The following is a 15416-nucleotide window of genomic DNA, read 5'->3' on the forward strand; positions in this document are numbered from 1 at the left end:
AGAAGAGATGTGATGGGGAGAACTTAGGTCAGACTAGAAGAGATGTGATGGGGAGAACTTAGGTCAGACAAGAAGAGGTGTAGCGGAGTCCTTAGGTCAGACTAGAAGAGATGTGGTGGGGAGTCCTTAAGTCAGGAAGAAGAAAGGTCTGGGATTTTTTTGAAAAACTCGAATCGCCTGTAAATCTGGGCACTCACCTTCCTGGGAACAGTCATGATAATAGGCTCACACTTGCGCTCATGAAGTTTGAAGAATCTGCAAAGGGGAAATAAAGGAAAAGTTACATTAAGTGAAAGAAGAGGCTGACAAGTAAGACTAGTAAGAACCACAGTATGAAATGTGTCTGTGCCCATCACCTCATCTGATCGCCCTGGGGAGTACAAAGTGCTTAATGTTCCCATTATACAAATGAGAAAACAGAAGCCCAGAGTAGTGTAGGAAATGGCAGACTGGGGACAAGATCCTCCAAGCAGAGGTGTGTGAGTTACAGTGACAAATCCCAGTGATCTGGGTGCAGATCAACTGTGGTGCAAATAACAACACTGATGATGGTACATGTGTGAAACAACTAACACATTGACAGATGAGAGAAAACAAACACCTATAAATTAGGTAGTATCTATGCCTTGGATGCCAACTTTAGGTTGTTGAGTATTTTAAGTCCAAATATCTGTAAAAGGAAAAGAGACCAAATCCAAGAACTATGAAAACCACATGGTGCGCAAAACTCAAGAAATGTGAAGTGCTTCAAACTGTGAGAAGAGTAGGAATGTGAAACAACTTGTACTGTAACATGACACAGGGAAGCAAATCATCACGTCTTAACTGGAAAAGCAAAGGCATGGTACTTGTCTGCTACGTCCTACAGCAGGGCTTAGCAAACCCATTCAACAATGAAAGCAGAGATCACTGCTCTTCGGAAGACACGGACAAGGCCACGCTGGCTTTTTTTTTCTGTTAGAATATGGAACCCTGAGAGTTCAGAGCAGGAGAGGAAAGTGCTCTGGCCAGCCCACCAGGGAATGGCAGGAATTCAGGGGACAGCAGCAGCCGTGCTCTCTGAATTCACAAGCTTCCGTGAGAAGTGCTATCACTGCCCAAAGCCAATGAAAACTTGTTTCATCTGGAAACAGGTGGCCTTTGGCATTGAAAACGGGCTGCACGATGCAAGCAGAAGCCTGGCGATTACACAAGTACTGCTCCAGTGTGTCAGAGAAGTGAAACCTGAGAGCAGCAGTGACATGTGAGAAACACAGTGTAAAGTCAACCAGCCTTGTCATGCTGCCAGCCAGAACGAACCACAGCGAAGCCACTTATCTCTGGAAAACCCGATGGAAAACTTTGCCATCAGCCTAGTGGTGGGAAAGGCTGACTTGGGTCTGATCTTCAGACCTACTATTATAGGCCCTCAAGTTCCGCCTCCACAAAGTGGGAATCAACCCTATTCACAGGCTTGTTGTCTTCCGTGCCCAGCGCATACTAAGCGCTCAGGATACAATAAAGAGGCGATGTCCTGGGACTGTTGTGCATCATAGTCTTTTAAACTTTTAGAAATGTGTTCACAAATACTGGATACAATCTAAAGTAAGTTCAGATTAAATTCACTGTGATTCATTTGAATTAAACCAATTTTGGATTATCTGTGATGGCTTTCTTTCATTACTCCAGATCACAGAGAGTTGAGAGTATTTTAAGAACAAAACCAAGAGAAACTATTGATAATGATTAATATTTTTTTGTTTATAAAATCCTCCCCCCCTTAATGTGATGGAGTGACACTAACTCTTCGGGTGCCTTCAGATGGCTGGTGTCACCAAGCATTATGAGCTCACTGACCTAGGGAAAAGCCTGACCAATAGGAAACTCACTAGCAAATCCAAGCATTCATTTCAAACCAGTCAAGGGAAGTTCAGAGGTAGAAATTAATGCCACAGCTGAGCCTCCTGAGTGTAGCTACACTTCACACCCTGTGGTCAGTGGTGATTGTCTAGCTTAGGATGGGTGGAGCACGGAATCCAGCTTGGAACCTGGTTCTTTGCCCTCATTTCTGTCTGAGGGACAGCAGATCCTCTGCTCATCTTTAGGAGACACTGGCAACAAGCTCAGCTGGAACACAATTCAGGAAAGGCTCACTATCTGAACAAGGCCCGTAACCACGGTACGTGAGTTACAGAATCTGAATAATGAAGAGGGACATTGCTGGATTCAATGATGCTTTCTGAATACAAGCAAGAAAGAGGTATGAATTGTAGACTACACACAAGAGTGGGAAGACTGGACTCTCACATTCCATGGAGGGTATAAACAATTCAAACTGGAGAGTATCGATTCTTTACCTGGCAATCTCACATTTGTTCACATCGAGTCCCCTCTTGGGCATGTAACCCATCCCTCTCTGAGGCTCTTTGCTGCTGAATGTGTTGAGGTAGTGGACATATGGGGATTCATCCGTGATTTCAAAGTAGCGGATACTGCTGTCACCCTACAAGGAATCAGAGACAAGCTTTGTGCTTAATGTCAACAGAAGCATCTGGTTGAAGCGCAGTTTCTCCGTGCCCTGTAAATCCAACATTATTTGGGACCCTCTCTGGTGGCTGACCTTTTCTGCTTTATCAAGAGGTTTGTTTCATGTGTATGATGGTTTCTCTTCCTCCCAATGATACATGCCCTGTAAACCCAAGCTCCCATCTGCCCTGGGGTGCCAGGTTCTAGTCAAAGCAGAAACACGACTACTGTTGCCATCACAGCTGCATCACACCATTCAAAGGCCCAAGGGGCACTAATGTCAGCTAATCAGAGTACAGTAACCATGAGGTTTTTTCCTAATAAAGAATTTTATTGCGTATCCTTTCACTTCAAAAGGTATTATTATCTCATTGCAAGGGGCAAAATTCTATGATTATCCTGCTTAGAATGGGTGGGTTTTTGGAAATCTGTAATACTCTCTCAAAGTTGAAATTATTATTACATGGTTACATCAACCCAAGAAGTAACAGCAATCCTGTGTGGTGTTGGGGAGAAGTGTGTACGAAAGGAAATGATATAATTACCGTGGCCATATTTACCTAAAGTGATGGAAAAGAAGCAAAACACATTCTTTATTTTCTGCCTTCTACAAATGAGCTCCCCTACTTCACTGTGGTTAACATCTGGGTAACCCCCTCCTGGTGCATTCTGATGCAGTGCATGGCAACACTGTGGAAGCATGTGTACTCAACAGCTGTTAACATCTGCACTAAATGACTTGCAAGGAAACAGACAAGATCTCTGTTTCCAAGTAACGGAGTAAACACGTAAAGCAGGTCCATGGCAGCCCCACGCAGCCATGAAAAGGAGGGAAAACCACACAAACTGCCATTTCACATGAATGCCAACATTTCCCCAGCAAGGTAAAGACATTGTTTTTTTACCGTGTCTTCTCAATATCTCTGTGTGTGAGAGTTCCCGGTGTCAATGTGACCTCATGTGGACAGCTTTTAGAAAGAGTACATGGCTCTAGGTGACCATTCCTCACAAGCTGAGCTAAACTTCCACCACTACAAATTCTGAGGACTACAGAATTGAGGTCATCAGCTCCTAAACGGAAACCATTATCCTCACCCTCAGCATCAGACCACCAGCAGCTCTCTTGGGTAAAGATTCTCAGGCATGAAAAGGGTTTTGGGACCCAGTGTGGAGTCTTCCTGTAACTACTGTCATTCCCTAAAATTCTAATCAGTATACACATTTTCAAGGGCAGGGCCCTAACACCGAACTCGAGGAACAAGAACCCACTGGTGGGTCTCTGTCGCCGTAAAAATCTCACAGCCAGAGAGCACAGTTGGTTCTCAATATTGTCTATCCCACCATGTGGTGCTGAGTACCCACCCTGCCAATCTAAGCTCTCTGGCAGATCTCAGCATTAGATGTGGCAAACGGGCCACGCATCTCTGACACCCACACGGGAACTCAAAACTCTAAGATCACCAACCTTGTAGCGCACTTGGTGAAAACCAACATCAGCATCCTCTTCCTTACTAGAGAGCCCTGGGGGCAGGTTGTCCCACAAGCATCTCCCCACAGCCCCATCTAATTCTGCTTCTGTTCAAAGTGCTGAACACAGCCCGCTGCTACTGTGCCATTGACATGTTACCAAAGTTCCACGCTCAAGGCCTAAAACATACCAATAAGAGTTGTCCTCATGATAGCTCTAAACAAACACACACACATTGTTATTGTTGCTAAGTGCCATCGAGGCCGTTCCGACTCACAACAACCCTGTACAGGGTTTCCGAGGCAGTAACTCTTCATGGTAGCAGAAAGCCTGACCTTTCTCCCATGCAGTGGCTGGTGGGCTCAAACCTTGTGTTTCGCAGTCCAGTGCTTATCCCACAGAGCCACCCACACACAAATTAAGCAAATTGAAACAATATGCTTCCCATGTGCTACGTCTCTGATGGGAGCACTCTGACAGGATTCGATGTACTCTGAATGAAATGACTGGTTTACCTTTCCACATAAGTAAATGATACTCGTGTCAGGATCGTAGAAAGGCAGCAACACCCCGTTGCTTGTGTCCATTTCATGAAGAGCAATGGGTTCCTGCATATTTTTCTGGGGGGAGAAACACACATACATCTATATGTACACTCACACATTTTTTAAGAGATAAATTCTTATAACTGTACTGCACACTCTTGCATGCTGACATTAGTCATTTTCCTAAACCTCTCATTTGTCTCGTGAAAGCAATATGCATGTAACATTCAGACATGTAAAGAAGAATAATGGGGAAATGGGGATACAGAACGGAAGCCAACCCACTAAGGGTGCTGTTGGTCTGACAACGTAACTAATGGACACATCAGCCTGAATCAGTGAAAAGGCGGAGAGATAGCTCCTCTCCTTTGTGACTAATTTTCTTTTTTAAAAGTACTTTTTTTGTTATAAAAACATACATGCTCAAGGTGGTGGTGGTTACGTGCTGTGAAGTCGGTTCTGACTCATAGTGACCCTGCATAGGGTTTCTGAGGCTGGACATCTATCTTTACGGGAACAAAAAGCCTCATCTTTCTCTCGCAGAACCACAGATAGTTTCGAACTGCTGACCTTGAGGTTAGGTTGTTAGGTTGCAGCCCAACTTGCAACCACTACGCTACCAGAGCTCTTTACACACTCAAGGTCGATACATAAAACATATAATGAAGAAAAAGATGGTGCTTAGGTCATAACTCCACAATTCAGGTATAAGCATTAGGGTCATTTGCGTCCATTTCCTGCCTACATTCACAAATGGGGGTTGTAGTAGGTACACACAGTTCAGTGTGTTTTTCTCACATAGGCAGTTAGGAACATTTCCCCAAGCATGACTAGTCTGTTAGATCAGATTCTTTATAAAGCATTGTGGTTGTTGTTAAGTGCCGTCGAATATGTTCCGACCCAGTAGAGGGTTTCAAGAAGCAACTGGTGAGCTTGAACCACCAACCTTGCAGTTCAAACCGACTTTGCGTTTTAATGCATTAACCCACAACGCCACACCAGGACTTAGCATAGCTGAATTTAAAACTCATGCTGCAAGTCTGAAACACTGGATTCATGGTTCGCTCTTTCTGAAAAGATGCCTTGGAGGCACCAAGAATGCATTAGGAAATATATTTACTAGTTAAGTCTTCAGGGAGGATGAGAATTTGACATTCAATTTTTGAAAAGCAAAAATTCAGAAAACATCACCAAGAATCCTATAGCCCTCCTCCAAGACAACAACAAAATAACCAGACCCACAGCCATCAAGTTGATTCCAACTCATAGTAATCCCATAGAACAGAGTAGATCTGCCCCAGAGGGCTTCCAAGGTTGCTGTCTTTGTGAGTAGGAGGCCACTGCTGACCCAAAACAAGAGTCAGTGGTTCAAACCCATCAGCTGCTCTGCAGGGATAAGATGTGGCAGTCTGTCTCTGTCAAGGTTTATAGTTTTGGAAACCCTATGGGGCAGCTGCAAAGTCACTATGAATCAACTTAAGGGCAACAGGTTTTTTTCTATTTTAAATATTTAAGAATCCATCTGTCACAGGAGGAAGGATGGGTTTGAACTGCCAACCTTTTGGTTAGCAGCCACGGGCTTACCACTGTACACATAGGGTTCCTATCATCCACTTACCAACCTACTCAGAAAAGAAAAGGCTGGGTGGGACATACCGGATTCCAGAGAGCAAGCTGTCGCTCACTCATGCGACTGAAACCAGTGGTGAAGACATTCCCATCAGCCAGAAAGATGGCGCGCATGGGCCTTGCTCCTTCGTGGGCTTTCTCCTTCTCCTGGGAGAGAGTGCAAACAGGCATGTTAGCTACATACAAATTGCAAGAAGGAAAACCAAGGAGGGATATGGTACCTTGAATTTACTTGATATGGCTTTTCTATCCAATGTTTTAATTCCCACAAAGTGACTGGGTAGGACCATGCAAATAAGGGATATAGGACTCCAAGGCTGGGATTGGTTAGTTTTGCCATGGTTTAAAAGAAGCCATGTCAGAGGCAGTAACAGAAGACTCCAGGACCATCAAGAAGGAAGAGCATGAGTGAAGAGTGAGATTCCTACCTAGAAGAGCAGTGACAGTAGAGGCAACAGCAGAGGTGGTGACGTGGAGCGACAGAGCAGCTGTGGACTCCAGGCCCATGGACTGAGTAAGGCTGACTGCCCATGGGGAGGAGACTGGCTTAAAGAATGTGCCTTTCGGGCACTCACAGACTGGCTAAAAGCGCTTTGTAGTACTTGCTGGAGTAGGGCAGAGGCCAAGGGACCACATGGCTGAGAGGCTGAAGACAAGAGTGAGGCATGCCTGCAGTATGGCAGACAAGAGGCGTTCGTTGCTGCAGAACTGCTGTATCCTGAGTTTTGATCCTATCTGTACCCTGTGCATTTCCCTAATAAACCCCGTATCGTGAGTATTGTTAGGAGTTCTGTGCAGCCACTGCAATGGATTATCAAACCCAGATGAGAAGCAGAGAGTGCTGTGGAGGAATGGTTGGTGTAAGAAAAGGGTGGCAGCATGTCTGACCTACACTTCATAGGAACTGGCCTTGGGTTGATTTTTTAGTTTTATTTCCTTTCACAAGGGGAGTCAGACATGGTTGCTACAAGGTTTTGGCAGAGGAAAACTCATACACTTAACCCAACTATATCTCCCGGGCTATTCATATCCTCAGGGAGGGTCAGTGTTAACTCCTTGGCCCCCTTCAGAGATGAGGAACCCAAGAGACACTAAAAGAAATCTGCTCCTGGCCCGTCAACAAGTTCATGAGCAAGAGTACCAGGACCGGACTCCAAGTCCGTGTGCTGTGAAGACAAGACACATGGAAGGTTTTGCCCAACAGTCCATTTCTTCAGCAGCCAACAGCCTGAAGGCTGGATTTGATATAACATCCTGCGCCATCTGCCCATCTCCTCGGAGATAAAGAGGAGCAGGTAGTAGGAGCTCCCCTTGGAAGGTTGCTAGTGGAGGCCAGGAGACTGTAGGGAAGCCCTGGGATCAATATGCACAGCCATCACCGGCCCTGCCACGCAGAAGACCAGTGCATTTTACACAGGATCAATCTAACTGCAGGGTGTCTGAGAGAGGCAGTCTTCAATTCAGCACTGGCAGTTTGCACCCCAACTAGATACCCTGATATCCTTATTCTGTCATCATGTGTATTTGATGGAGGCCCAGCTTGAGTGGCACAAATGGCCCTACTGAGTTGATGAGGAAACTGGTTGCATAGTTTAAAAAAAAAAAAGTATTCTCTTTTTTGTTGCTGTTGAGAGTACACACAGCAGAACACACACCAACTCAACAATTTCTATATGCATGCTGAATTCCAGTCTTCAATTTGTGCTACCATTCTCACCTCTCTTTCTGAGTAGTTTCTCCTCCAACAGTACATAAATTCACTGCCATTGGACCCCACTAAGATCACTCGTAAATAGACATTCTTTACTACTACGTAAGCTATTGTTTGGAACCTACCGCATTGTTTTAAGGCCCTTTCGCAATCATTGTTGAAGCAGGGCAGGGAATCAATGAACAGTTACTCAGTACTAAACCATGATCCCAGGAAAGCAATTAGTTGGCTTAAATGATACAGACTTGCAAATTCTTTGGTGTTCCAGTGAACTGATGAATAACTTTTTTCTTTGTGAACAAAGCGTGAGATGAGACTTCAGTAAAAGCTGGAAGCGTGCAACTCTGAAGGAAGGCAGGCGTGGAACAAGCCTTTTCTTTTTCAGTTTGGTATCTGTACACTGCAAGGCCATGGAGCAAATGCCCAGTCACTGCCTGCCAGGGCAGAAGGTCCCCACCCACGACTGTGCTACAGATGTGGGGGGTTTTGGCCTCAGAGTACTTACAGCCACAATCTCCTGTTTCCTGGGGTCGATGACTCTGACTTTCTTGTCTTTGGAAGCTGTGCAGATCAGGCTGCCGTTCCGGTTCCAGCTGACGTTATAAATCATGTCTGAGTGCATATCATCCAAGTTGATGAGTGCTTCCCCGGTCCCCACATTCCAGATGATGATGACATTATCACAGCCTAGAAACAAGGAGAACAGTTAGCTTGAGAAAGCTACAACGGAGGATATGGCTCTGATCACAGGCTTCGCTGTCTAGTAAAACAAGCAACTCTGTAAGTAACGGTTTGGATGCTACACAAAAACTTTGCATGGCAGGTTATTCAGATTCAAATGTAGTTAATTATAATAAACACAAGGGAAATACAAGGACTGGCCCCTAAATTCATTCACAACAGACTGGCCTGTTGGTGGTGAGAACCCCAAATTGTAATGAAATAGAAGTGTGAATTCAGAAACAGACCCACAACATAAATTCAGCTCCCGCCACCCCTGGGTCCACCCTTCAAGCGTCCACCCCCCTGCACCCCCAAAGCAAGGTGACCCTGACTCATGGTGGCCCCTATGCGTTACGAGTAGAGCTGTGCTCTACAGGGTTCAATGGCTGATTTTCAGCAGTGGGTTGCCAGACCTTTCTCCTGAAGTGTCTCTGGTTGGACACCAACTACCAACTTTTTGGTTAGCAGGGAGCCTATTAACTGTTTGCCCACAAGCCTCTAGGCTTCTTTTTTAAAAAAGAAGTCATCTTTTGCTGCTTCAGAACATTCATTTAAGGACAAAACATAAGAAGAACAGGGCTTTCTGGAGATGAAGTCTTGCCAAGAAGACAATTTTGTAAACTCTTTACCCCAGTACCTAAGGGCTGGAAGTAGCCAAGTGGAGAAGAAACTATACAACAGTCTGAAAAGTTGGAGTACAAGTCTGGGATGGAGACTCTTCCTCTGCCTTGGTCATCGTAGGCAAACAGGTCCCTTCAGTCACGGGGCTGGATCACAGTGTTCTGCAACCAACTCTTGTCCTGTGCTTGTAAAAGGCAGAATGGAGACCACCCTGCTAGAGGTGCTTAGGGCTAGCACAGGAGACAGGGGTGGCAGGAGATTTTCCATGATGCAATTCTACTTCTGTAATCTCTCTCCTTATCAGACTAAGGATCTGGGAAGGGTTCCCAGGATTAGGGATTTTAAAAACCCAGAAGTAGGTATAGTGTGATTTTTTGAACGTCTTTGGCTTCAATCAGTAGCCGACATTCATTTTTTATTTACATGACTATAAATCAGAAAAACGTTCCTTATTCCCAGTTAAGCACTGACTGGCTCTTTCCCCCTTTCAGTTTTTAAAATTTTTTTTTAAATTCTACTATGTTCCATATTGAGTATATACATTTGACAAATTCTGACAAATCTATCTACTTATGCAACCACCACCACAACCAACAGACAGAACATTCCCACCATCCCACAAAGTTCCCTGTGGCCCCTCTGTACTGCTTTTAGAAAGAAAAGGCGCATCTTAAATTCTAGACAAAGGAAAAGATTGTTATGAGATAAAAGAGAGAGAGTGTGTGTGTGTGTGTGTAGGAGGAGGAATCCAGTGGGAAACCAGTAAGAATAGTAGGACTTAGCCAGGCAGGTTCACAGCCATGCCCATTAGAACCATGAAACATCAGAAATCAACCCCCCTCCATGCCCGAAACTACAGAACTGATTAATAAGCTAAGGTTTATCCAGTCATTAAAAATATTGCAAGAAGGACATTAAATGGCCTGTGAAAGCGATAACAGTCTTCCAAGAAGTGCAAAAACCAGGTTTCTGTGTAAAGTGTACAAACCCCTATCTGTATGTACAAAAAATTTACATCTATAAATATCTTCCAGAAAGAGACATCAGAATGGTAATAGCAATGCTCTCTCCGGGTGGTGGGAACACAACTGATTTTAATTTATTCTTTTTGGTTATATGCATTCTGTATAAATACATGTACTGAATGTATAAGAAGAAAAATGTAACTACTTTATTAAAAGCAAAGTTGATAGCAACTAGGGTCAGAACCAGAGCTTCTGGCTCCCAACCAAGCATTCCTTCTAGTACATCAGGAATACTGGAAACTGTGGTCCTGGAGGGTCCCAGAAGGAACCACCGCCCTGCTGACATTATAGGGATAAAGTATGTATGTATCCTAGCATTTTCCTAAGCAGGAAGGCCATGGTTCTGCTAGATTGTCAAAATGATTTATAAAACATACACACATGCTCAGGGAAAGAGAAAGACGTGTGCTGGCAGCCATGGGCTCTTTGGTTGTTTAAATGAGTATATATTCCTGAGTGTCTGGGTGTACATTACCCCTCACCCCCCAAAAAAACAACAGAGAGAATAGAAGCAAATACTGTTGAATGATGGTATACAGAAGGGATTGTAATCATTACAATGAAACAATCAGTGTAAAATTGATGTTCTCCCATATGAACTATCACACAATTCACAAAAAAACATACACACATGTATGTGCGTTTGGGCTGGGGAAGCACTGCACCTCACTGTGGTTTCCTGATGATCTGTTTCAAGCCTTATACATACAGTGGCCAAGATTACGATGTATCTGCTGCTCCCCTGGTGCAGACGGGAAAAGTGGGGGGCCACCCTTCGTGGCAGACTCGGCTCCTACCTGCGCTGAGAAGCACGTTACGAGCGGTCGGATGCCAGGCCACGATGCCCACTCTCTTCGAGTGGCCTTCTAAAATCACCACAGGTTCCGTCAGGGACAGGGTGAGTCCATTTTCTGGGATCTGCCATACCTGTGGGAGATGGAAGAAAGAGCCATGTGACAGCAATCACTTTTCATGAGCATATTTAATGTGACCATTCAATATGCAGACTCGCAATGCACAAACAGGACACACAGCAGCGATCTTTAGATGACAAGTACAGTATGATAGAATGACTGTGTAATGTTATTTTTACATTCTGGGAAATATGAAAACATCAGTAAGATCTACAAAACATTACTTCTCAGCTTTTATTTAATATTTGTTAGGAGTTTATTTTAAATTCCTTGTTAACTTCTGAACTCTCTAGTTGTTGTTGTTAAGTGCCATCAAGTCAGTTCCAACTCATAGTGATTATGTATACGGTTTCCCAGGAGCAGCTGGGTGAGTCTGAACCGCTGCCGCCCTTACTGTTAGCAGTCCAGTACTTATCCTACCGCGTCACCGCAGGACTCTCCAGTTAGTAACCAACAAGCAACTGAGGAATACTACACAATGATCGAGGCACCCACGATAAGTAGCACTGAAGTGAAACCCTTTAAGTCAAGCTTCTTGATGGGAATGCAAACCACCCCATGGAGGGTTTTTAGGTAGAGGCATGTGGAGTTCTGGTGTGGGAGAGAAGGGGTGAGAGATGGTACTGTTTGGCACTGTAAGATAAGCACTGGACTGCTAACTGCAAGGTCGGAACTCCAAAAACACCAGCCATTCCTTGGAAACCCAACACAGGGTCACTATGGGTTAGAACCAACTCCACAGCACTTAACAACAACATGTATACATATATGTTTTATATATATATATATTTTTTTATATTATTATATATAATGGAATTGGAGTCTTGTGGACTAATACACTGAACTGCAAAGTCACTTTGAACCGTGAGGCGTGAGGTTGAAGGTTCAAGCTCACCAGTTACTCCTTGGAAATCCTATACAGGGTTGCTATGGGTTGACTCAATGGCAATAACACAACAACAACATAGAGTATATATCCACAGAAAAATCATGAACATGAATATTTATAGCAGCATTATTGGTAACAGCCAAGAAGGTGAAAATAACCCTCAAATATCTATCCACTGATGAATGAATGAACTAAATGTGGTATCACCACACAATGAAACATCATCTGGTCACAAAAATGAAAGAAACACTGATCCCAAACTCACTGCCACTGAGTCGATTCCCACTCAGAGCAGCCCTATGGGGCAGACTAGCCCTACAGGGTTTCTGGCTGTCAATCTTTACAAAAGCAGACTGCCGTATCTTTCTCCCAAGGAGTGGATGGTGGATTCAAACCGCTGACCTTTCTGTTAATAGTCTAATGCTTAACCCACAGAGCCATCGGGGCCCCTTGTGTTCAGTATAGTTATAGAGTACATATTATATGACTCCAGTTATAAGAAAGTTCACAGTGAGCCAATCTAGAGACAGAAAAGTAGAATCATAGTTGTTAGGGGGCTGGAGCATCCAGGGAAGAAGGGACTTGGGGGCGTTGAGACTGGGTATGGGTATAGGGTTTCCTTTTTTAAAACTTTTTCTTAAGAACTGGGTGAAGGTTTACAGAGCAGATCACCAGTTCTGCATTCATCAAATTATACACTTTGTTTCATTACATGGTTACACCAGTTAACAGCATTTACCTCTATTCACTTTAACTATTGCACTCCTCCCTAAGTCTCCTGCGACTACCACAATCTTTCCTCTGCCAACCTCCTTCTTATTGTGTATTACCCATCACCAAAGTTAATATGTGTCTGTCCCCCCTCTAACCCATGAATAATTCCCCCCACCCCACCCATAACTATCACAGAACGTTTCTTTTAGCAAGAAAACCTTTCCTTAATGTTGAACAACATTGGATTCATACAATAGTTGTCCTTTTGTGATTACCTAATTTCAGTCAGCACATCTTGCAGGTTCAACCAGGTTGTGAGGTGTTTTGCAAATTCATGGTTATTCTTCAGAATTTCGCAATATTCCATTGTATGTATATACCAAAGTTTGTTTAACCATTCTTCTGTTGATGCACATTTACGCTGTCTCCCCATCTTTCTGATGCATCTCTTGTTGACAGTACATCTAATCCATTTACATTCAGTGTAATTATCAATAGGTATGAACTGATTGGCATCCTGGTGTGTCGCTGTGGGATAACGCTGGACCACAAGGTGGGTTTGTACCACAAGGTCAGCATTTAAACTCATCAGCCACTCCTTGGAAACTCTATACAGGGTTGCTATGAGTCAGAATTGACTTGATGGCACTCAACACTGTTGTTAATCTGCTGTGGGTATTTTGTGATACTGCTGGTTTCTTTGTTCCATATAAATTTCTGTGCCGAGTTAATTTTATTTGTGGATTTTCTTTTCATTTTCGTGTCTGTTATGATAATGTTTACACTAAGTCTTTCTGGTTTTCCTCCTTTTTTATTTTTGAGTTATAAGTGTATTAATTTTCTTTGAGGTTACCCTGGAATTTATTGTTTCCCCTATTTAAAAGTCAGTTTGTCTTGAAATCTACCCAACTTTCTTGCCATTTGAAAGTTCTGTATCTATACTATTACTATGCTTTGTACTTTACTTCATTATACAATAATATCTCTGAATTTCCTATTTTTAGTCTTGTAGGCTTATCCTCAGTTGCTATGGGTCAGAACCAATTTGACGGCACTTAAAACAACAACAGGCTTGTTTTAATTGAAATACTTCTCTATATCTGGATATATATGAGTTCTGGGTGGTGCTGTCATGTATGGTAATCTTAGGTTGTTGTCTGCTGTTATTGGTTCTCAGTTCAAAGAAAAACTTGGTCTGGTCATTACAAATTCCTTTAATTTTTGTTTATCTGGAAATGTCCTAATTCTGCCATCGTATCTGAGGGTATATAATATATACACTCATTTGGTAATTATTTCTTTCAGAATTTTGTATATGCCATCCGATTGCCTTCTTTGCCTGTGTAATTTCAGCTAAGAATTCAGAGCTTAGTCTTATTGGGTTTCTCTGTAGGTAACTTTGATTTTTCCAAGCTGCTCTCAGGATTCTTTCCCTTGCCTTTGTTTTTAGAAACTTTGATTATGATATGTCTTGGTGATTTTCTTTTTGGATTTATCCTATTGGGAGTTCGTTCAGCATCTTTTATGTTTATCTTCCTGTCTTTCATTTTCTTCCAACAACTCTTTGACAATCTCCATTGTGCTTTTTATTGTTCCTTCCTGTTCTGGAATTCCAATCACCCATAAGTTGTTCCTCTGCATAGTATCCCACATAACTCTTAAGCTTTCTTTGGATTTTTTCACTCTTTTATTTGATTGTTCTTCTAGCATGCCAGCATTGACAGATTTATCTTCAAGCTCATTAATTCAGGCTTCCATTGCTTCAAGTCTACTCCTTTGTCCTTTCAATGTACTGTCCATTTCTGAAATCTTAGCACTGCTCTTCTGAATTTCTAACTGCAAGTTTTGTATTGTTTCAAATTTGCATTTAATTTGTCTGTTGGTTCTTGTACTGTTTTCCTGAATTCTTCAGTTTTTCTGTTTTCCTCAAGCTTTCTGTCAGTTCTTTGAAAGTACCAAAATATAATTTTGAATTCTCTATCAGTTAGTTCCATTACCTTTACTTTGTCAGAAATTTTTCTTGGCTCTGCATCTTGGTCATTTGTTTGAGCCATTCTTTCGTTTTTTCATGTGAGCTAAAATGGTCTGTTGTTTATGGGGCACTTCTGGGTTGCTGTATTAGTGTTTAGCCGAATTATATGTTGATGTGTTCTTAGGCTCTCACCAACTGTCCCTGTGGGCGTAGTGACAGAATGGACGTGTGTGCACTATTCTCATTTGCCGTCTGTGCACCTCAATTTAGGGAGGGTTTGGCTGGTGTGGCTGATACCTATCACTGATCAGGTGGTATAGGATCTAGTGTTGATTCCTGCCTAGTGGGTGGAGCTGCAGAGGGTACAGTTGTTGCTGGGATATCTAGGCAAAGTTGTCTTCCATCAGTGAGATAAAGAAGCCCCCTAAACACACACAAGGAAACAAAACAGAATAAACAAACAAGGAACCGACAATAAAAAGAGAAAAAATAAATAAAAACAGGCAGTAACCAGAGAAAAAGAATACTTAAAAAGATGAAATAAAAAACAATTAGAAAACCCAGGGACAGGGAAGACAAAAATAGATAAGAGATTAATAAAGAAAGAGAAAAAGGGGAGGGGAATGTTAAATGAGAAGGAAAAACAAAAGTGGAGTTGTTGTTGTTGTTGTTGTTGTCAGGTGCCATCGAGTCGGAACCG

General features: G+C 42.9%; 1 protein-coding gene across 1 annotated transcript in view; it reads right to left on the reverse strand.

Moving 5' to 3' along the window:
* Nucleotides 1-15416, reverse strand: part of CORO1C (coronin, actin binding protein, 1C) — an 81402-nt gene that overhangs the window by 2428 nt on the left and 63558 nt on the right. The window contains 6 exon segments of the mRNA XM_006870430.1: nt 198-255; nt 2337-2482; nt 4489-4593; nt 6175-6294; nt 8364-8545; nt 11025-11154. Coding sequence (XP_006870492.1) covers nt 198-255; nt 2337-2482; nt 4489-4593; nt 6175-6294; nt 8364-8545; nt 11025-11154 — 741 coding nt within the window.

This window comes from Chrysochloris asiatica, unplaced genomic scaffold (genome assembly GCF_000296735.1).
Source record: "Chrysochloris asiatica unplaced genomic scaffold, ChrAsi1.0 scaffold00142, whole genome shotgun sequence".
NCBI classification, from domain to species: domain Eukaryota; kingdom Metazoa; phylum Chordata; class Mammalia; order Afrosoricida; family Chrysochloridae; genus Chrysochloris; species Chrysochloris asiatica.